The sequence below is a fragment of the Arvicola amphibius genome, chromosome 9 (assembly GCF_903992535.2).
Source record: "Arvicola amphibius chromosome 9, mArvAmp1.2, whole genome shotgun sequence".
Taxonomy (NCBI): domain Eukaryota; kingdom Metazoa; phylum Chordata; class Mammalia; order Rodentia; family Cricetidae; genus Arvicola; species Arvicola amphibius.
Genome location: NC_052055.2, coordinates 17,269,680 through 17,294,360, shown reverse-complemented (window position 1 = coordinate 17,294,360; position 24,681 = coordinate 17,269,680). Strand labels below are relative to the sequence as shown.

Sequence of the window (24,681 nt, the reverse complement as noted above, 5' to 3'; positions counted from 1 at the left end):
CTCTAAACCTATCAATCTGTATGAGAGAGAGAAAGAGAAAGAGAGACAGAGAGAGAGAGAGAGAGAGAGAGAGAGAGAGAGAGAGAGAGAGAGAGAGAGAGAGAAAGAGAGAGAATTCAATGGGCATAGTGTAAGGAACAGGATTAAATACAGATTTGAATACCTGGGGTCAGATGTGGTGGCACACACTTTTAAACCCAGAACAAAAGAGGCAGAGGCAGGTGGATCTCTAAGTTCAGGATCAGCCTTGTCTACTTAGCAAACAAGACCAGTCAGCCCTATATAGTGAGACCTTGTCTCAAAACAAACAATAGCAGTTGGGGAGATAATTCAGTGGGCAAAAGTACCTGCTATGCATTCGTAAGGACCTGAGTTCAGATTCCCAGCACACAATGTAAGAAGCTAAGTATGGCATTGTTTTAATTAGGGTTTCAATTGCTGTGACAAGACACTATGACCAAGGCAACTGTTACAAAGCCTGCCCTAACAGTGACACACTTCCTCTAACAAGGCAACACCCACTCCAAAAAAGCCACAGCTCCAAATAGTGCCACTCCCTATGAGAATATGAAAGCTAGTCACATTCAAACTACCACAGGCAGTGTATGCCTGTAACCCCAACTCCAGATGGGATGAAAACAAAAAACAAACAAACAAACAAACAAACAAAAAAAAACCAGGATTGCTTGGGCATGGGAATGGCCATCAGCTTACGTGAAAATCACTGACTCTTGGTTCAGTTAAAGACCCTGAAGGTAATAAGGCAGAGAGCAATAGAGGAAGAGATTTTATATCCTCAGACATTTTATATCTTCTACATATGCATCCACAGTTACACAACTGCACGCACACACGTGCATAAACACACACACACACACACTGAATAAATAAATGAAATGTAAATTAAATAAATAGCCACAAAACCAATGAGAAAAGGAGAGCTAAATCCTCATTTTTCATAGCAGAGAGTCAGTTTTGTATGGAGACATTAAAAACAATATTGCCAGAAGGTATTCTCTAGGAGTAAAGAAGGAAACACTAAGAAAAACTGAAGTCAAATAAAACCAAGACTGTGTTTCTGAAAGAGCAGGACTGGAAGTAGCACCCACACAGAAAAGACCGTGACGTGAAAGCTGGGGCAGTGATCTCGGGCGTGGCAAGGTGTAAGTCAGGATGGGGGAGAAGGCACAGAGAAGCAAAGAGGTAGGGCTGCTGCTAACCAAACTCGGGATGGCTGAAAAAACCATATAAAAACCCATGGCTTTGTAATTTAAAAAGACTTTGAATGGGAAGTACCTTGCATGGGTGGATGCTGCTGCTTCCAGAAGACAAGGTTATTAATGAAAATCCCAGAGCCAGATATAAGGCACCTCCCTATGAACCCTGGTTAGGGAGCTTCAGAAAGGGGAAGTAAAATGTAGATGTTTATGAATATATATTGTATGTATGCATGAAATTATCAAAGAATAAATTAAAAGAAAAATACCATAGATACCAGAAGGAAGCCACTACTGTGGTTTTGCCAAATATCTGTGCTGTCGAACTGCCTTCTAAAGGCTTATGTTTATACCCACAGATTAGTGCTGCTGCCAGCCCTGCTCAGAGAGGCCTCTGTCTGCTGTGGGCAGTGTTTAATACAGATTCTAACTGGTCAAGTGCTGAGAGAAACCAACTGATGAGTTCTCAGCCCCGAACTGCACCTTGATTGCATACCCAGAACATCATGAAAATGGAGGCAGGAAGAATACAAAAGCTGGAGCTTGGGAGAAGAGCTGTGAACTGGGTCTTCTAGAGACAACATGGCCATTTGGGATTTACCAAGCCACAAAGCTGTGGGCCCTGGCACGAGAGTTGCATAAGATCAGACCTAGCAACATCCCACCATGGTCCCACCCTCCCTGAGGAGCCACTGGCAAATAATGGTTCCTGGGGGTGTGAGGTCATTTTCTTCAGTGGTGTAGCCATTGGTAAGGTCTCAAATAGCTGTTACAAATGCTTCTGTAAGCAACACTAATTAAACTTAGTGGTAAGAAAACACACAGAAAGGGAAGAGAGGGGCAGGGGCCGTGGGAAGGGAGTTTGCTGAGGAGAAGGGATTAGAGGGAGCAAGAAAGAGATAAGAAGTGGGGAAAGGGAGGTGAATGCAATCAAACTACATTACACACAAGCATTAAATAGTCAAGTAATAAGCAAAAAGCCAACTGAAATGTTATAATGATGTACACATAATTAATATGTTTAGATTCAGAGTTCATCTCACTTACTAGTTTCTAAGCAATCACAGTACAATTAGTGACCAGGGAACATTAATGTGACCCACAGAGAAAATACATATTAATAATGTATGGAACACAGAAATCTTGATAAAAATACCAAGTAACTAAAAAGACGTTGGTCTCTATCGATTTATGCCATTTTAGTTCACCTACACTGCACACTCAAGTCAAAAAGGCTGTAACAACAAAACACCAAAGTGTAAACAAACACTTACTCAATCCCGTGGTAATGGCATTCGGAAGCTTTTTCAAAAGGCAAGACCTGAAGTTTCCGAGGACTAAGTTCTGGTGTCAAAACGAAAGTTTTTTCCCTGAAATACAAAGGGTTTCATTTGTAGTTAAGGTTTCCTACATGAGAGAGAAAGGTAAAATTCCTAAGGAGGCAAACATGACTACCTCCCCCAAATATGAGTGTTTTTATGGTGTCCTGAGCAGTTTCCGTCAACTTGTCATGAGCTAGAGTCATCTGGGAAAAGGATGACTTTACTCAAGTGGTAAAGTATCTCCATCAGATGGGGCATTTTCCTGGGTAAGGACTGATGCGGGAGGGTCCAGCTTACTGTCGGCAGTACCACCTGCATTGGGTCCCATGTTAAGAATGCAGGCTGAGCAATCCATGGGGAACACGCCAGCTGGGAGCACTCCATGGTTTCTGCTTCAAGAGCCCGCCCTGAGTTCCTTCACGATGTACTGTGATACAGAAGGGCAAGCCAAATAAACCCTTTCCTCCCAAAGTTGCTTTCAGGCAGTAATTTATCCCAGCAACAGAAACCCTAACGAAGACATAAAGCATTAACGTTTAGGTAGCTGGAGGCAGTGGTATGAGGACCTCCACGAGTTTGAGCCCAGCCTAGGCACAAATTCTGTAGTGAGTTCAAGGCCAGTCTCGATAAAGAATGAGATCCTGCTAGGTGGGAGGGGTTAAGGTATACCAGAAAGCCTAAGAAGGAAATGAAACAGGCTGGGGCTGTGTCCTTTGCCCATCTGTTTTCTGGGCCTCCATTTTAAAAATTACAATGGTACTCACTGAACAAATTTTTATGAGAATGAGCAAATCAAAAAAGGAAAATGTTTTGTCATGTAAATTCAGGAAGCAACATTATCCCTAAAATGTATCACCCGGCCCTTGGTGAAGGGATTTGTATTCAGTTAAAACACTGTGAGAGAGGAATAAGGTTAGTGTGAATCTTTGCTAACAAGTGCTTACTTCTTACTGTAACTCAGAGTGTAGTCAGCCTGCCACTGATGTTGAGAATCAGCGACTTTACAAGGATCAGAAGATCTAGAGACTTAAGTGACGAATTCGGTTCTTCTGAAGTATGCTTCAACCAGCATACTATCATAAAATATTAATGCTCGAGTCCTTCCACACGCAAACCTGTAGGACCACAGTGACTGTGGAGAAGAAGAGGCTGCTGCAATCAGAGTAAGATCTCTGCTTATCCTGACCCGGGCCTCCCTTCCCTGATAAGTTAGGTCTAGTGGCCTCAGTCACAGTCCTGAAACTCGAATCAAGCTCAGATCTAGCTACATGGAAACGGGGAAAGTCGGAAGCAGCAGCGCTGGGTCTTCACATAGTGAAGCGCACAGTGAAACCGAGGCTTGGATACAGAGGTGGAAACAGGTGCACTAATGGAAAGGCAGGCAAATCCAGAGAACCAGACAATACACCTGCCCGCCCCACCCCACTCCTGACCTTGTAAGAAGAGCTGCCCTTCTGCCACCAAAGATTACATTCAGAACTACATTATTACATTTAAATGTCAAACACGTGCCAATTAATGAATAAAAAAAAACCCTCATATGCGAATACCTCTAAGGTGCTCCACAAAAAGTATCATTAGTAAATTGCAGTGGCCTCATTATTTTGATGAGGGACCCTTCGAATGAACAGTCTGTAAAACAGGACTCGAGTACTTAGCGCTTTACTCTTCTGTTCATCATTTCTTATTTCAGTCCTTCCCAGTGCACTATTTATATTTAATTATCACTCATCTCAGTGTTTCAAAAAGAAACGTGATGAATATGTTTTTGTTAATGTTCTTATTTCCTTGGTTTATGTGAGGAGCAGGGCTTTCCTTTGGGTAATGGAAACAGTAACTGGGTGGTGCCTTGACAGGCAAGCCAGGTCAGCTCAGCTCTCCACGTTCATATTAAGTCAGCGGTTCTCAACCTTCTTAACGCCTTGACCCTTTAATACAGTTCCTCATGCTGTGCTGACCCCAACTATAAAATTATTTGTGTTGCTACCTCATAACTGTACTTTAGCTCCTGTTCTGGGTTTTCTGATGGTCTCAGGTGACCCCTGTGAAAGGCTTCAGAGGGGTCGTGACCCACAGGTTGAGAACCACTATGTTAAGTGAAGCCGCAGTAAAAACGATGCCCTTCTTTCCTAATGTCAAAGAACCATTCAATTTTCTAAGAGCTAGGCTAAGTGGCATGTGCCTCTAACCTCAGTATTTGGGGGGCAGAGGCAGGAGGATTGCAAAACCAAGGTCAAGTTTGACCATATTGTGAGTTTGTGGTCAGCCTAAGTTACAGAATGAGGTAATGTCAAAATGAAAACATGTAAATTTCACAGAGAATTTTAAGTTAGCAACATCTCTCCTACTCTGTAATTGAAAGCCACTTTTGCAGTCGAAGGGCATGGCTGAGGTAGGTCACCAGGGCCGGATCAGTACATTGATCTCTGTCATTGGGACTAATTATCTGAAAGGACTGCTGATTCCACCAATGAGAGTAAAGACCATTGCCCAAATTCTCTGGTCAAATTACACACGCTTTATTTTCTGTCAGACAGGGCCATCCCCCTGAAGCAGGGTGAGAAAACATCTCTGAACATAGGAGACAGTAAGACTTACATAGCCCCCAAAACTGCAAGGCCAGGGAGTTTCCAAGGGGTTTTGGTGATGTAGGAACTTGGCAGAACATTTCCAAATTATTTGACAAAATATCTTATCAGGAACATGTCAAATTCCAGAAAATGGGTCAAGACCTGTTCAAATCCAAGTTTTACAATAAACAGGAATGAACTTCTTCTGACCCTGTAATAAGATGGCTTCTAATCTTAAAATGGAGTCTGGCTGGTCCATCAAGGACCACAGTGCGATGACCAGAGAGGAGATGGGCAGCTGTGTGGGGCTCTGCTTCCGGAGTTCACACTAAAGGGGTTCTCAACCTCTCAAAGCCACGAGAAAGTAAAGGACCCAAAGTTACGCCATTTTATGTCACTGGGAGCATTAGGTCGCATGACCCCACTCATGCAGCCCTCCGCTGTCAGCAATGCCCTGCCCTTTCTCTCCAGTAACATGCACAGACGACAACAATTCTCTGACTATTTCTGAAATAACAGAAACCCGTTCCAAAATTTACCTTTAAGATAAATATTTATCACAGTGCATTCAAAACTAGCTTGGCAGAAGGGATTGGAGTAAGATAACGGGCCTTTATGGTCCTTTGAAGGTTTTTAAATGATGGGTTAACAATGAAAAAGAAATCTGGAGCGTAAGCAAATTATGAAAGCATCACAAGAAATTGATGCTACAATTTTATTTACCTGTAGCCAATGCCAGCAGCAGCCAGCATTTGCTAATTAGCAACTGAGTGAGCACTGTCTCAGAAGTCAATTGAGTATAAATTATTTCTGCAGATGCTGAGTTCGTACTTGGTAATGTCATAGCTTCCTCACCTCCTTCAGTAGGAAGGATATGACTTTGGCCATTAGTAGTCATAACTGACAAGCATCATGCCAAGTGGTGGCAAAATCAAAACTAAACAGCAATGCAGAAGAGAGAAATTTAAATAAAAAAAAAAAAAAGAAACATTTGCAAATCACAGCCTAACTTCTTACAATGAATTTCCAGGCCTGCAAGACAGGTTGGCAGGTAAAGGCACTAGCAAAGCAACCCGACATCACCTGAGCTCAGCACCCGGGACTCACGCAAAGGTGGCAGGAGGGAACTGACTCCAAAAAGTTGTCTTCTGAGCTGCACGTGCCCTCTGTGGCACACCTGTGATCCCCCTACACACACACACACACACACACACACACACACACACATTACACACACTCAGAATAAGGATAAATGAAACAAAGACCAGAAAAAAACTAAATGTATTTCCCCACACGGAGTAGAAGCCCCTGCCCCTGACTTCTACGGGAGCTGTACTGAGCAGCCTTCATCATCTTTGTTTTCGTCAAATTCAAGGTCACACAAAGGACATTTGGTGACTGAAGAAGTGCGGCTGTTAAGGCGCGTGACAAACAGTGCGGGCAAACCTGGGGATTCTGCCTCAGCTCAGAGCATCGATTAACTACATGCAGAAAAACACAATGTTATTTTTAAATGACTTTTAGAAATTAGATGCAAATTATAGGTCTATAACTCACCCCTTTTGAATCTGTAATGGCTGTAGATCTCCAACTGGTAATCCATCCGAGGTGAAATATTTCAGCAGTTCCTTAGCATCCAATAATGTGATTGAGTCCCGGGGACCCTCTTTATGGCCCAGCAACTGTTCAGATGAACGAGGTAATGAACCAGTTCTGGGAAAATAATTTGTATAGTTTTATTAAAGGTACATTCAAATCCACCATAGGCAGGAAACGATGAGAGCAAAATCCATTATAAATACAAAAAGAAAAGTCAGGAACTACACATCTACAGAAAACTAATTACAGACTCTTTAATTGTGAACTAGATTTTAAATAATCTGCAGGTCACACGGAAACTTGCAGCTTCAGTTTTAATCATCCTACTACAGAAACTATCAGGATTATATTCTTTATTAAAAATAGCACATTAACTATTCAGTAGTACACAGTTTCCAATTCTATAAAATTTAAATTTAAACTGAAAACCCATAATATAAATTTTGGAGGCCAAGAATTGAATGTTCCAATTTTCTCTAAATTTAAAAGATTACTTAAAGCGTGGCCATGAAATGAGACTGTAATGGAAATTCTCTCCAAGGTCTCCTCGAGTCATGCTTACAACATCATGAGTACACACTGAATTATTATTCCATCTGAAAGACATGCAGGACTTTGCATTTTAGAAACGATTTTTTTTTTTTTTACCTACAATATGTTCTTAATCTTCACAAATTTCCTTGGGAAAAAAATGGAATAGGTCTTATAGCAAAACAAAGTAACGCCTAACAAGTACTTTATAAAATGCAGCCAGCAACCATGCCTAAAAAGAGCCATTGTTCCTGTTCTTTCAGGTAGCGACTGCGACACACCATCAGTTACACCGCAGTTACACAGAGGACAAAATAGCTCAAAACTGAGACTGACCCCAGTAAGGGCCACCTCTGTCTTTGTCACTCCGTAAACCAGAAAACCACACAGCAAGTCATTAAATAAATAAGTAAATAAATAGATAAATAAGTAAATGGATGAACATGCTCTCATCTCAGGAACTAGGAACCGCTTCATTAGGTTCTGAACCGCTCACTGCTCTACCGCCATAGCATAAATAAAAATCACTATGTCACCATGAATTTAATCACTCAACTCCAAAGCAATTTAAAATGTTAACTTTTTTATATTCATTGATTGTGTGTGCGCGCGTGTGTGTGTGTGTGTGTGTATGTATGTATGTGTGTGTGTGTGTATGTATGTGTGTGTGTGTGCGTGTGTGTGTGTGTGTGCGTGTGTGTGTGTGTGTGCGTGTGTGTGTGTGTGTGCGTGTGTGTGTGCGTGTGTGCGTGTGTGTGTGCGTGTGTGTGTGTATGTGTGTGTGTGTGTATGTAAGTCCAAGGATAACCTGTGGAAGTCAGTGCTCTCCTCCCACGTGGGCTGTGGAAATTGAATTCAATCCCTCAGGCTATACAACAAATACCTTTCTTTGTCCCCTGAGCCACTGTGCCAGCCCAAGTTGATTATATTTTACATATTACACAAATTACATCAACATTTTTATGAATAACTCTATGATTAAAATACTGGCATTAAGTTTTAGACCTGTGTCTCTTACACTAAGGACCACCACACGCAGGCAGATCCATTTCCCATGTCTAGTCCTATTATTGTTAAATGGGATAGAAGTCTAATAAAAATAGTCTAGCAAGAGAACACGTGAACATTTTCTCAGAATTTCATACTCTGGGTGGGCAGGAACTGCACTGTGGGTTTAATTTAATTTCTATGGAGCTTCTTTAATAGTATCTTACAATGTTCCTTAATCAGTACTAATCACAACTGCATTACAGCCTGGATGCAATGGGAAATGTATGATTTGCATTTATATAGAATCCAAACACAAGCATTTCAAAGCAGCTTTTAAAAGCCCAATTTGTGATGAATTGCTCTACCAAGATCCGTCTCAGCTTAGAAAATAACACTGGCAACTAAGCTTTAAACTTCTGCATGCATTCTGTCATAACATTTCCACAACTTTAAAATAAAACTAGGATCTCATTCCCACTCTGATGTGGTGGCGAATGCCATGGCACAGGTTGCTGAGTGATTCTAAGACTGAATTGTTGTGCCCTCTGACTTTAACCATAAGATGACTCCCTACTTAAAGCCACTTTAACACTAACAAAATTCTGAAAACATACAATGTAGCTTTTGCTCTGACACAGAAATCTGATGTGGTTTCCTACTGAAGCACCTGCAGTCCTTACTGACGACTGTAATATAGTGAACAGGGCTCACTCTGACTTGCGAACCCACAATCACGGCTCACAGTTTACTACACAGGTCTGACTCCCAGCAGAAGCCAGGACGTAAGGGTGGAAGGAGATACAGAAAACACATTTTACAGAAGCCATAACATGGCCCTTAGTGATTAGAAAAGGAACATAACACCGAGCTGTAGCATTTATAAAGGACTCAAGAAAGAAAGGCAATGCTTGACTCAAACTTTGAGTGTTTAACACACTTCTGGTTCAGGGCAAACCAAGCACACACATTAAACTCTCTGCTCAAACTCAAATCACAGAGCTGAAGTTCCTGAGAGTAAACCCACAGTAGGGTTAAGAACAAGAAGAATAGAATAGGGGCGCAGAGGTCAGGGAATTTCAAGAGAAGGTAAGCTACAGCAAGCACTTCAATGTCAACGAGGGAGAAACCTCACCGAGAGACTATGTCTGTTTCCCTTTCCTGGAAGCCACAGGTTTGGGGTCAGAGTGGCCATGCGCACAAATCGAGAGTGATAAAGAGCACCAATACAAATACTACCTGCTTACAGCCCACCTTCCCTGTGCTACCTGCTTACAGCCCACCTTCCCTGTGCTAGTCACCCATCCTGAAGATTCGGGAGCCGGGCCACTGTTTACAAGTCTGGGTACTTGTTTTCTTTTGATTATCTCTCCAAAAAAATCAAAGAGAGACGACAGGGAGCTTGTACTCCACTACCCTGCAGTTACACATTGAGTGACCACTATGCACCAAAGCCAAAGACCAAAGGGTACCCACTTCTGTCTCTGAGAGTACCTACTTCCTATGTGGACAAACATGGCTAAAAACAAGTGACTCCACTTCATTTTACACGCCCCTGTATGGTTCACCTTAGATATTCACATGTGTGTGCTGGTGAACTTTTTGTTAACTTTGCACAAGCTAGGCTCCTGTGGGAAGAGGAGGCCTCACCTGAAAAACTCGCTCCATCAGACTGGCCTGCAGGTAAACCTGTGGGCCATTTTCTTGATTAACGATTGCCGCGAGACGGCCCCACCCACTCTGGGCAGGTGGTTCTGGGCTATGTAAGAAAGCAAGCTGAGCAAGCAAGGGAAACACGCCACAGAAGGAGCATCCTCCATGGCCCCTTTCCACTCTTGACTCCAGGTTCCTGCGCTGCTTGAGTTTCTGTTTTGACTTCCCTCAGTGATGAATTGTGTTTGGGATATGTAAGTCAAATAAACACTTTGTTCCCCAAGTTGTTTTTAGCCAGTGTTTTATCACAGCAATAAAAAAGGAAAGTAAGCATGTATGTTGATGGAAGATGTCTATAAAGCTAGACAGACGTTACTCACGAGTTAGGCACACTTGGAAGCTACCAAGATAATGAAAAGGAAGACATCTTTCCCTCTTAATCAATACACTACTGATTACCTACTTATTAAAAAAAGCACCTGTTTTTTATTTGCAATGAAATTACAAGCTACTGAAATATTAATTAAAATATTAAGTGTATTCATTTGAAAATACTGAACATGCATTTTTAAAAACTCCAATATTACCTCATTTTTTGTTTAGCTTTTTCAAAAGTTTCTAAGTTCTGAAGAACATGTCTTTCTGGCCATTCCAGAGGATTGGTTTCCATTAGACTTGAAGAATAAGGTTCCGCTGTTCTGGCATCTAAAGAAAGCAAAATGTACATCAGCAATGAAAAACACTAACACAATGAATACTCTATGTAACATAACAGTAAAGCTTACTTAGGGTGTCCTTGGTGATACCCATCTGGAATTCTAGCATTAGGGAGGCTGGGGCAGGAAGATCAGAATTGGTGGCTAGCATAGGCTATAGTTTGAGTTCAAGGCCTAGCTGGGCTATGTAGTCAGACTGGCTAAGGATGGATGGATGGATGGATGGATGGATGGATGGATGGATGGATGGATAGACGGACGGGTGGATGGATGGGTGGGTGGATTGATAAATGAATGAATGAACAGATAAATAAATGGTGATAGATGGATAGATGTATACAATCTGTGCGTGTGTGTGTGTGTGTGTGTGTGTGTGTGTGTGTAAAGGCTAAGGACTCAACTGAGACATTTATTAAAGACTAATGAACTGTATAAAATATCACTGAGAAGATTATTGGAAATGAAAATAAAACATCTTCTTCAAATAAACTGTATGAGTTACCACTAATAAAATACAATGAATCTATCTATTAAGGCTCACATGGATGAAAGAACAAGTTAGCTATTCTTAACAAAAGTAGTCCAAATGAAAAGGAAGCCGCTCTATAATGAACACACAAGTATGCTGTGACTTCCATACTAGAAACAGAATTATAGGTAAAATGAAAAGCCTTATTCTTAAAAAAAGGATTACCTCAGTCTCAAAAGTATAATAACTGACTAATACATGCTCATAATGTTCTCAAGGTTGCTTCCGAAGTAATCCTTCCTTATCTGTTAATCGGAGATGCCCTCAACTCACTAAAACTCAGGATCACTGACTCTAGCCATAGCAGAGGTGAGGGCCGTCTCGCTGTTACTATGCTGTACTGAGTTACCCCAAGTCTGTCCGGAACCCTCGAACCTAAAGAGACCTAAAGGCACAGCTTCCATTCTCATTAGCAAGTATGGTTTAAACAAACAATGGTAAAATTACTAACTGCACTTTTTTTTTAATTTTAAACTTACCTTGTCTTAAGAATGACTTTAAACAATTTATACAGCATTCTAATAAATGAACCAAAATTGCTGGACTTTCACTACTTGGAAGTCACTGCTGACAGAATCTGTTCTGTTTCTAAACTATAATAAAAATTGGAGCGACCTTCTCTTATTTTCTCTCTACTTAGTAAACTATTCAACCTTGATTACTCTGAAGTATCTTCTAATACCTACACTTGGATGTCCTCAACGAACACCCTCAAAACACACCATTTCCCATTTCTTATTAACAGTGGTGAAACCCATTTGATAGGGTAATGAGCTTTACAGCAAAGCAGTGTGCTTCTTAATGGAGACATGGCTTGGTAATAAAAATATACAGAAAATAATCAATACCAGTTCTGCACTGCTGCACACTCCTGAGTTCATAAGATGATTCAAGTTATCATTTAAAAAGCAAACAATAAATTTCCCTGAATATTACAATAAAATTTAATTATTAACTGAGTATATAACATATATAGATGAGATGACATAGTCTAATATTTAAGAAAAGCAAACAAATATTAACAAATGTCAGGTCTTTGGGGTAATAACTAAACATAATTCTTACAGTAAAATAAAATAGAATTTTTATTTTCTTCTCTAGATACTATACCATGCCCCAAACAAAATGGAACAAAAGGCTCCCTGAGAGACCAAGAAAATTATTTTTTGTAATATCTTATTTTACAAGAAAAAGAAATAGAACAAATACAACTAGAAAAACAGGGAAAGTGACCTTCACATCACAAATTCCAGCAAACAGGAAGGTAGTATTATTAGTTCATGAGGCTAATGAGAATAAGCCATTAAGATCTTACAAACCAAAATAAGAATAAATCACAATGAAAAAGTGACATTGTCGTTGGTTTAATCTATTTCACAAAGCAACATAATAGTAAATATTTGAAATAATAAAAGGGATTACAGCCTGCCTAACAAACTCATTTACACAACCTCGCTATGTGCCCAGAAGTGCCAAGCAGACACTCCGCGTGCCTTACACAACAGGCACCACATCCCCGAGGAGTCTTCAGAGACTTCGGCAGTGAGTCGATAAAATGGCTACATTTCGGCATCTCATACATTGTGACCTGTTACTTGTTATACTTGCTGGTGTTTCCACACAGGTAGAACCAGTACACATCATCCTAGATTGCTAATAAGTACAACTGTGCCAGGGTATGAAATTGATTGGCCTTACTAGTTTTACATGCAGTTCAATTTACATGTAGATGTATTTATTCAAATCAGTGCTACAAGAATGTTAACAGTCAAAACCATATTCATAGGAGTCACACTCAAATGTACAGCCTGACAATTTTCAGGTCAGGTTCTAAAAGTCTTCATTTGTTTAGTGAGTATTTTGGGGAGATCATCCTCCTATAACCTATATCCTCCAGGCTCCATGCCAGGCCCTACAGATGTGAAGATACCAGGTTAAGTGTGTCTGTACCTTCAAACAGCATAGTGTGCAGAGAAGACAAATCTCAGTAACAACCAGATAGGTCATGCGTCACATAAAATGAGAAAACTGGTGAGTACTAGTATGGGCAAAACAGTTTAAACTGGCCAAGGCCTGGGAAAGCTTTGGAAAAAACATCTGAACATCCAGAAAGCAGCTCTAGACAGTCAGGTAAGAGCTGAGAGAAAAGGACTCTAGACCAACGACATGCGTATGGAAAGCCATGGAGAAGAGTGGACTCGCCCTAGGACTATGCTGACTATTGTTACAACGAAACTGAAATGTGACATTTGGAAAACCAGACTGAGCACAAGGCCAGGTGCCTGTTTGGAATATTCCTTTACACGGTGTGAAAATGTGTCACTGTGGTTGGTTTAATAAAGAACTTAATGGCCAATACCTAGGCAGGAAGAGGTAAGGTGGAACTACTGGGGACAGAGAGGACTCTGGGAATAAGAAAGGTGGAGTTGTCAGCCAGACACAAAAAAGAAACAGAGGACACAAGATGGAAGAGGGATAATACCACATGAAAGAATGTAGATGAATATAAACGGGTTAATTTAAGTTATGAGAGCTAGTGGGACTAGTCTAAGCTAACGGCTTTTATAAACAATAAGAAATCTCCATGTCATTATTTGTGAGCTAGCAGCCAACAAAAAAGCATGTTACAGGTGTCAGCTAAGGTTTGTATAAACCGCAGTGAGGATGACACAGTCTGTGCAAATGGAAGCAATCCACACTGCTTGAGCAGAAAGAATAACAAAATCGCCCCAGAGGCAAAGCAGACATCTACAGGTCAAGGCTAAGAGCTGGGCTTGCTTGCCCAGGTCATTGTCCTCTTTACTGGGTTTGAAAACACCTAAAAAGCACAAGATTGTATATGCTGTGGGTTTAACTAGGGAGGGAGGATTCACCTTGAACGTGGAAAGGCTCTAAGCCATGGGTTGCGATCCTGGACTAGGCAGAAAGAATAAATTGAGCAAGCTGCACAACAGTATCCATCTCTTTCTATTTTCTGAGTAAGAACACAGTGGACTAGCCACCACCTCATGTCTCTACTGTCCTTCCCACCACAATGGACTGCTCTCCCAGCGGGAGTAGAGAGAGTTCTTCTTTAAATACCTTCTGCCAGCATTGTATCAAAGAGATGAGAAAAGTAACTAACCAAGACCCCAGTTAACAAGGGCCCCAAGTGGGACTTGAACAGGTGTTTGTGCTCAAGCAGGACATAGCCCATTGTTTCCACACACTGCTTCACAAGCAATGTAATCTGGCTGAAAGTCAAGGACCATGATCTAATGCAACCTAAATCAGTCTTGTTAAATAAAAACCAGAGTCAGATATTAGGGGGTGGGCTGGAGAGATGGCTCAGAGGTTAAGAGCATTGCCTCCTCTTCCAAAGGTCCTGAGTTCAATTCCCAGCAACCACATGGTGGCTCACAACCATCTGTAATGGGGTCTGCTGCCCTCTTCTGGCCTGCAGGCATACACATCGACAGAATATTGTATACATAATAAATAAATAAATAAATAAATAAATAAATAAATAAATAAATATTTTTTAAAAAAAAACAGATATTAGGGGGTGAAAGGTGAGAGATCAGAGAAGCAGAGCAGCAGTCACTAGAGTTCTTACCTCTCCAAATGCTCAGACCAGATAGGCACGATCCTATCTTTAGGAATCAGACAGAATCCCTGAGCTCCTTTCTCCTCCCTCTTTATATTTCTCCCTTTCTGCCCAGCCATATCCCTTCCTGTCTCTACCTCCCTAGTGCTGGGATTAAAGGCGTGTGACTCCCAAGTACTGGAATTAAAGGTGTGAACCATCACCACTTGGCTCTGTTTCTCTTTTAGACTGGATCAATCTCCTGTAGCCCAGGTTGGCCTTGAACTCACAGAGATCCACCTGCTTCTGCCTCCAGAGTGCTGGGGTTAAAGGTGTGCGCCACCACTGTCTGGCTTCTAGGGCTAATCAGCGGTTTAGCACTGCACTCTGATCTTCAGGCAAGCTTTATCTGTTAGATCACAAACAAAATATCACCACACTATGATGTTCAATTTTTATGAATAGCCACAGTATCACAGAAAGACATATAAATAAACACCCTCGCTAAGCTGATTCTGTGATTAGTTTTCTTTAGCCTATAAAATAAAAATGCTTCCTGTAAAATAAAAACAAAAATTTGCACTGTTTCAAGAGAGCCCCAAACACATTCTTGCTAGACCCCTGCAACTCCCCTTTATTCAAATTCACTACCTCAGACTCCAGAGAGGAGCAGAGGCTCAGTGAATGAAGCAGTGATTCCATGATCCTTCTGAGAAGTATGGCGACCTCGGGCCCCCAGCAAGTGGCAGCTGGGAAGGGTCGTGGCACATGGTTCTGCCTGTATCCAACTCACTGCATACATGTCACTTTCTTCACTTTTTGAGATCTAGCCATTCTAGCAGCTTAGCAAGATGAATAAGACCACAGAGTGCTCCCTCCTGTGCTAAAGAACAGTTAAACTAAACATGCTTGATAAAAGGTGTTAGCAAAAAAGTCTGTCATACTTAAGTCAGTCAAGTTCAGATATACACGTGTTAAAAAATACATATCATTCTTTAAATGTGTGACACATATTTGACTTGGCCAATATAGCTTATAAAATTTAATAAAAATGCTACACACACACACACACACACACACACACACACACACACACCCCACCACCACCACCACCACTACCACCACCAAAATTTAAAGGAATAAAAAAAACTTACCATTTACCATACCAGCAGATTTCATTTTGTCTGTTTGTGTTAAAACTGCTTTAGGGGCGAGGGCATCAAATTGACCTAGGAAGCGTTCCCTTGTCAACACCAACAGACTTTTGAGTTCATCAGCAGAAACTGCTTCAGGCTGACTGGCAGCCTTTCTTCTTTCTGCACAACAGACACAATTAACCACTTTAACATTTCTGAGCACCTGCAGTGGTAGCTCCTCTGTCTACAACTTTTGTCAAATATATTTTGAAAGTTAAACAAATATCTACATTCCTGTGTAGCCACATTTCCATCTTGATCTTATTTATAGGTAATGGCATAATTCTGAGATACTGTGTGAGATGAGGGAAAAGGGAGTACTTGGTTAACAGAGCGGACGGACAGGAAAGGCCAGCTACAAGTCTTCAGAGATATAGCAGAGCATTAAAAGTGGTCTTTCATATATATGTATGATATGATGGCTCTTCTTGGTTGACAACTTGACTCCATCTGGAATTAGCTAAAATCCAAAAATGGAGGGCACACCAGTGAGGGATTTTTGCTTAATTGGAAGTAGAAAGATCCACTTCTAATCCTGATCTTGAAGCGGGAAGACACATGCCTTTAATCTGGGCCACACCTTCTGCTGGAAGCCTATAGAGGGAAGCGCTTGCTCTTTGCCTGTTTGTTGTTGTCTTGCTAGAACATCCATTCCTTCATTGGCATGGAAATCTGCTTCTTCGGGATTCCACCATATACCGAAGACAAGCTAAGACACCAGCCTCGGGGACTGAGCAACTACTGGATTCTTGGCCTTTTCACTGAGTCAGCCAACGTTGTATTAGCTGGACGGAGGCTTTAAGTTAGTCAATAAATTCTGTTACTCTGGAGAACCCTGACTAATAGAGTATATAACATTAAAACCCATAAAACTTTCTTTAAATATAATAGCATAGACATTCCTGTTTCTTCCTTCTCTAATTTGAAAGTCAGAAGTGAAAAATTAAACAATGGTAACAAGAAAAAACTAACACAGCAACCCTTCTGAACAAGCTGTGGAAGACAGAAATAAGTGGTAAACTTGAGCCAGCAGAAGAGAGGAGGGATCACTTTTGGTGCCTGCAGACAGCACTACCGGGCAGTGTGGGGAAATGTAGTGAAGTTCTGGCCTCAAACCAGACCGGACATGACCGCTTAGGCAGAGCTTGAGATCGGCCTCAGAGAGAGGCAGGCACAGCTGCTTCCAATTGGGTTTTATTTTGATAGTTCCAAACTATGGAACTTCAGGCATGTAGAAAGGTCATGCTAAAGATGGGGTTAAACTTAAGTCCAACAAAAGCCCTATGGTTCTAGACATCAGATCCCAAGTCCTACCACCAAAATACCAGTGGCTACAATGCCTCACTGAAAGGATTCGAGTCCCAGAGATGTATTCAACTTTGTGACACTGTGACGCATGACTGTCACCTATGAAATTTATGAGTCTATATTGGGCCACAGTCACAGCTATCCTTGGCCATACGTGGCCACTGGGCCACAAAGGATTCTAAGAACAAAACATAAAACTGAACACCCAGAGAGAGAAGAGCCCCAGGTGCTGGTACTAAGATCAGGGTAGAGGCAGGCTTAAGTAAGAATACGAAATCCTTCCCCTTCCACACTCCAGTGACTTTTGCCAGGTATTATATACTAGAGGCTGGAAGTAAAAGCTGCAGTAGAAAACAGATGGATGGAAACCAACCACAAGTCTTGGAAAGGGCTGAGGAGAAAGGGCTCTGCATTTCTTTTGCTACTATTACCCAGGAAGACTTGCAGCTCCTTTTTGCTCCACCCACTTACTGGGCTGGACATGACCAAGCAGGCTTTGACTAACCCTTCCTCTTTTTGCTAACACAGCCAGAAGTCTTTGGGTAGCCTCTCTGCAGGATGTCCTGGAACCTTCTCTATATGGTTGGTCTGTAGTTGCCCAGTTCTGGCAGATTCCCAATAGCTAAATTCAAGACTTAGTATGTGGATGAGAAAGCCAGCTGAGTCATAATCTAAAATATCATACCATTTCACCTATAATTTATCTGTACATTTCTTCCTAATTAGCTTGTTCCTAAATTGGCTGCAACTTTGGGAGAAGAGGTATTATTGGTTTCTTAAAGCAAAAAGAAAAAAAGGAAGGAAGGAAAGAAGGAAGGAAGGAAGCAAAGAAGGAAGGAAGGAAGGAAGGAAGGAAGGAAGGAAGAGAGGGAGGGAGGAAGCCAAATCAGGGTAAAAAAGAGAAGAAAAAGCAATGAAAAAGGATTCAAAAGAAAAAAAAAACATTGTAGAAACAAGAGAAAATGTGACAGAATTAATATTTTCCTAAAGTAAAGAAGATACTAGAATAAGTATAGGCTGGTTTGATAAAAGAACAATCGAGGAACAACAACGACAACAACAAAAGGACCCCTCACCAGGTGTGGATGAGTCAGGTTGTAATCTTAGCATATTGGAAGTGGTGCTAGAAAGGAAAGATGCAAGAGTCAAAGGAGCTCAGCTCCATATCTACTTCAAGACCCTCATGAGACCCTCAAAAACCAATCAGAGAAGTTTTCTGTCCTGAAACATGAATATCTAACTCTATAAGAGGTATAGGAAGAAGAGAAGTGGGGAAGGATTACTAAAGGTCTAAGAAAAATTGACGATATTCTATTAAAATGGCCTATCATATATACGGCTCAGAAAATGGGGTATGGATTGGAGGTGAGGGGCATACTCTCATTCAGAGTCAGGCTTCCGGAGACAACACCTTCAGGAGCTGGTCAAACCAGTAAAACACAAGAGCACTGCAGTGGACAGAAGTGGGGCTAGAGTACTAAGCGTAGAGCAAGCAGACAGCACTGTTTTATAACACGGCCCACAGCTCGACAGAAAACTTGTCTCTGCTGTGACAATGTTAGCCAACCCACGCCTTCACTGTTCAGGGTCACTAAGAAGGGAAGATGACTTAGAGACATTCTTTATTCGCCACAGTTAGATGCTAAGAAAATAAACTGGATACATATAATTTCACAGTATCTAAAAACAAGAAGAAAGGCCTGAACTAACTAGAGGGCTGAGGAGAGCCGCTGCAGACACAGGCAGAAAGATGGGGACAGCTGCTTGCGGACACAGAGACAAAGTTGAGCTAGGCGCCTGTGGTCACAGGCAGAGATGAAGACTGGTCTGAGAGGCAGAAAGATAGGGGGCAGTGTGGGGGAGTCTGAGAGTCATTGCTGTTCTGCATTCGAAGTTTCTGAGTATCATCTGAATTTTCACACTGTATCTGTGTATTACTTCAATACAAAACATTTCTTTTAAAAACCCTTCTAGACCAATCACATTTTTCTTCTACAATAAACCCACTATCCCAGAAACTGACAGGAATTCCACAGACATTGAGAACTTACTGCCTGCAAAGCACCATCCCAGGCCCCAGACTCAGGATTCAGGTGTATGACATTACACTCAGGGCAGCCTGGTGTACACGAATGCTGCCAGGCAGCTAGGGGAAGGCAGCGACCACTCCGCCTTTAGAACATCAGCTTTGTGACACTGGCCCCGGAACACCCTACCTCACTGACATGGGTATTTTTGGGGTCCTTGCAGATTTAGCCCAAGGTAGGAAACAAAAGCTTCCTGTGACCGAAAATATTAACAGCACACTCACAGAGCTGTGATCATCTGTTTCTGTAAGGAAATCAGTAGCCTTGGTGTATTTCCTTTCTGTACAGTCAGCTGGGAGTCCTTCTAACTCAATGGCTTGCTTTCCCATGGAAGATACACAATAAGCAACGTGCTTCAGGAATCAGTCCCTCATTTTATTAACTAAAACTCCACTGGAGCTGGCCTCGACTTATGGAGACGGCCAATTACACCACAGTTTGGAAAGCAGAGTAAGAAAGCACCCTGACCTTAATAGCTGAGAACAAGGGAGGAGATGAGGCTTAACACAGTGGTGGACTGCATATTTACCAGAAGTTTAAAACACAACTCTACAAATAAGCTTGCACAGAAGTGAGATATATAAGCACTCAGGAGAAAACTTAAAACTCTGAAATGGGTCAGTGAAGGAATGCTATATTCTTTATTAAATAGCTGTAATGAGAAATCATTACTGAGAAATCTGAAATACATAAAAGCCATCAGCTGAATATGAATCAGGACTTTAGTGGGTTCGATGAATTTTTAGAAGGTGTGAAGATACTGCTGTAGAGTGCAATGCTGGAAACAACACTGGTTTATTACATTTATTACATCACACTCAAGTCTTTAAAAACTTGCCAGTGTTCAAAAACTTTTCCTTGAAGAAACTACTCAGGTAAGGAATTTTTAACAGTCTTTCCAAGTATAAAAGATATAAATTACAAAACTAAAGAATATTAAGTTACAGTCACATTTTATATTTCATTACTCTAATATAAGAGATCAGATAATTTTTTAAAATAAACTGAACATAAACTTATTTGGAAAGTTAAACTCCAACAAGCTTTATTTGATAGTCATGTCATTTTAAAAGATAGTATATCTCAATAGTATCTAATTAGTATATTTCTTTATTAGTTAGTACAGTTCTTTATTACTTGAAACTGGTCAGGGAAACCTTGGAAGAACTGGACAGTTTATCCCATTTCATTGGTGAGGACATCTTTGTGAAGAAGTGTCTTATGCAAAGAGGCTTTTTATCAATGTCAGAGCTTTTAGAAGATCTTTTTGTTTAAATTCTTTTGCTTTTACATCATACAATTGTGCGTAAAAACACTTCACACCTGGCTATGGAAAATCACTGAAGAACATACTCAGACATGCATGCACTGGACACTCTTTGACCCCACTTTCCTCTGCCTCTTGAAATACAAAACTGTACGGATGCATTTTAGCTACCAAAGTTTTAATTCAGTCTGGGAATGGGTGTGATCTGTTCAGCGAGGATTATCATCATAAATGGATCCACTGGATCATTAGGAGCCAAGATTTAATGCTTCAGACTGCCAACTGTACACTTGTATATACATGTTTATGTGATGTATGCACATGAGTGTTAAGTACACATGTATATATATATATATATATGAAGGTCAAGGTATCGTTCACCACATTCTTGTAACATTTAATTATTTTGTGTCTTGGCGGATAGAGTACAAGTACAGGCCAGAGGACAATTTGGAGATGTGAGTTCATTCCTTCTAATATGAGGTCCCAGGATAGAACTAAAGTCATCATGCAGCAAGTCATGCAGCAAGTGCCTTGATACACTAAGACATTTCACCAGCCTATTCTCTGACTTGGTTCTTGAGGTAGGGTCTCTTCTGAATCTGCAGCTCATCTATTGGCTGGGCTGGCTGGCCAATGAATGCCAGAGTCAACGCCCCTCAAATGCTCCAGGTGCACACCACCACCCTCAACTTCTGCCCGTATGCGGAGGATCTGAAATCAGGTCTCCAATGCTTGTATGGTGGGCACTTTACCAACTGAGTCATTGTGTCCACAGCCACACACATACTACCATTTAAAACTTTTTTTCTTGCTCATCCTTATTGGTGCGTGTATGTTTGTGTGTGTGTGTGTGTGTGTGTGTGTGTGTGTGTGTGTATACAAGCCTTGCACAAGCCACAGTGCTAATGAGAAGGTTGGAGTCATTTCTCTCCTTCTACTATGTGAGTTGTGGAGACAGGTCCCTAGGCCTGTTGGTAGCACGGCTACCCAGTGAAACATCGCAATTCCATTGAAACTTACTTTCCTTTCTAACAAAACTTTCCTCGAACAAACACCACAAATTAACACACAATTACCTTGGTTTTATACACATGAAAAAACTTTGCAGGGCTTACATGAGTAATTGACTAATGAATGTTTTTCTAAATATTCTAAATTAATTCTAAAATTATTTCCTACTGAGTAAACAGACCACTGAATTCAATATAGTTTGAAAGGCTTTTGAATAAAAGAGTATAGTTTTTCTTTTTAATAAATATTTCAAAATATTTCCTTCTTCATGTAACTAAGGTAGTATCATAAATTTAAGGAGTTTCTTAGCAATTATATATCATTGATTTAAAACATATTGATAGTAGGCAACAATGCATGTTTAATATTTATAAAAATTCAGACTGATAACCAATTTAATATTAATGATGGAAGAAAAACATCTGATCCCTTTTATGAAAGTGGTAAGCCTCCCAGCTAAGGAAAGCCATGATGCTAACTTCAGTATGTGAACGACGCTCGGTTACCATCAGTTATTAGTGATGGCTCGGTTACCATCAGTTATTAGTGACGGTTAAACTGAAGAATCAATGCACTAGTTACCATACTAATTTCTCTAGACTTGCACTTTCTTCCGTTTTCAGTCTCTACCTTCCTTGTAACAAAACTACATTGTATGCAGTAAGTAGAGTAACAAACTTCTATGTCTTTTCTAGATATGGTTCAGAGTATACAAATTTGAAACACAAAATTTCCCTGGCAAAATATGTTTTTAAAGTATTTCCAATGATATGCTGACAATCGGGATGGTCCGAATCCATCAAAAGTAACATTGCAGACTTCATCTACCCAGCTCCCTATGCACACGCAGCTCTACGCACCATCCTAAAAGACAACACGGATGGGAACAAGATGTAAACACAGGAGGCTCATATGAAACACACCAACGTTGTTATAGTAAAATCAAATGCCCGAACTGGTAGTACTTACTCAGGCATTCTTTCAAAGCCAGAAGCTGAACGCTGGCTAACTGTTTCTCTCTTTGCAAAACCTGCTCCTCAGAAAAACTCGGGAGTGATGAGAAATCAAAAGGAAAACCTGAGAAGAAAGAAAAAGTCAACATTAATGATATTCTACAGGAACAATTAAAACTCAGTTGCCAGGAAATGTGTTAGGACATGACTGGAGACATAACCGCCAACCACTCATCTCTCTTGATCTTACGTACTTCAAAGTAACAATTAAACACGGGGAAACGAGCATACTAAATTGTTCTGTATTTTAATCTTTGATCTGATTCCTTTGTTTTTTTTAAATTAATTTTACATACCAACCACAGTTCCTCCTCCCTCCCCACTCCATTCACTCCTCAGAGTAAGGCTTCCCATGGGGAGTCAACAAAGTCTGGCATATCAAGTTGAGGCAGGACCAAGCCCCACCCTCCTGCACCAAGGTCGTGAGCATGGTATCCCACCAGTTTCCCTATGGGCTCCAAAAAGTCAGCTCCTGGACCTCAGATAAATCCTGTTCCCACTGCCAGAGGGCTCACAAAAAGACCAAGTCTCACAACTATCACCCAAATTCAGAGGGGCTAGTTTGGTCCCATGCAGGTTTCCCAGCTGTCAGTCCAGAGTCTATGAGCTTCCACTAGCTCAGGTCAGCTGTCTCTGTGGGTGTCCCCATCATAATCTTCTCACACACACACACACACACACACACACACACACACACACACACCCCACTCATATAATCCCTCCTCCTGCTCTTAGACTGGACTCCAGGAGCTTGGCCCAGTGCTTTGCTGTGGATCTCTGCATTTGCTCTGATTCTTAATTCCTTGCAGGGAATATGGACACCAGAGTAGACTTCACTACATGATATTGTCTTCTACCTACTTAGAAAACAAAGACAGAATGTTTCTCATTTCTAAGTATAGGTTCCCATAACCCACATACCAAAACACAGGCCCACCTGACCTCCTGTTTACTTCTTCGCATAATGAATCTAGTCTAAAACTATGCAACAGTCCCAGGACTGACTTGGCTAACCCAGGCTCATCCTCTTTTCTTCTTGCATGTAGGTCTCAGATAATCAGAACTAAAGGCAGAAATGCATACCTTTAATCCCAGAAGAGGCAGGTGGATCTCTGAGTTTGAGGCCAGCCTGGTCTACAGAGCAAGATTCAGGGCAGGCTCCAAAGCTACACAGAGAACCCTCTCTCAGAAAAACCAAACCAAAACAAAACAACAACAACAAAAAAAAAAAAAAAAAGAAAAGAAAAAATGTACAGGAAATACACTGTCAGAAGACACAAAGGGAAGCTTGGGGTTTGCTCCTCTCTCACCTTCAAGGGAAGGCTACTCATGTTTAGGGAGTCATGTGACATCTGAAGCATGCAACCCAGAGAAGGATGCCCTCAAGTGTCCTCAACTTGCTATAAGTAGGACACAAGGAGTCAAGACTCCATGTGCACCATATAGTTAAGTCTTGGGAGGCTGGCTTGTGATGGATCCTGGGCTGTCCCTGTCCCTCTGCTCTCTGTGAGTAATACACCTACTGGCATAGCTAATACATACACAAATACACACACACACACACACACACACACACACACACACATCTACACACATATACACACACATATATAACCTAATGTAGAACTTAATATAGAATCAAATTTAACCAAAATATAGAACTTGAGAGAAAAAAGGAAAACAAAATAGATGAAGTAAAAGAGGCTTGAGAGAAAATAAGTGGGAATTTTAAAAATTGTTTTTAGTGTTGAAAGCAAATTTGGTATTTGAAATTGAAAGCTAAGAGCTAATCTTTACTTTGTATATTATAAAGGAACTAATTCTCTTCATTTATATAAATTATAAATTATATAAAAAGGTCATATTAGAATTCCAGCATGGAGACAGGGAAGTGGACACAAAGTGCCACCCCTAAACAAAGAAGTTATTGGCAATCGACACCTGCCTGGAAGAGGAAAAACAGTTTTTCTCTGGTGGAGCGTCAACTGGGTATATCAACCATACTGCAGGGCGGGCCCATGTCAGGAGTAGATTGCCGAAACAAAATGGACTCCATGTTTCTTTGTGTGTTTTTTGTTTTTGCTTGGCTTTTTTTTTTTTTTTGCCT

General features: G+C 41.0%; 1 protein-coding gene across 1 annotated transcript in view; it reads right to left on the bottom strand.

The window, feature by feature from the left end:
* LOC119823405 (MDM2 binding protein) overlaps window positions 1–24,681 on the bottom strand; it is a 66,455-nt gene that overhangs the window by 11,570 nt on the left and 30,204 nt on the right. Inside the window, exons 13-17 of the mRNA XM_038343394.1 lie at window positions 22,531–22,638; window positions 15,844–16,005; window positions 10,467–10,584; window positions 6,667–6,822; window positions 2,492–2,587 (exon numbers count right to left, since the gene is read on the bottom strand). Of these exons, the coding sequence (XP_038199322.1) occupies window positions 2,492–2,587; window positions 6,667–6,822; window positions 10,467–10,584; window positions 15,844–16,005; window positions 22,531–22,638 (640 nt within the window). The remainder of the gene's footprint in view (window positions 1–2,491; window positions 2,588–6,666; window positions 6,823–10,466; window positions 10,585–15,843; window positions 16,006–22,530; window positions 22,639–24,681) is intronic.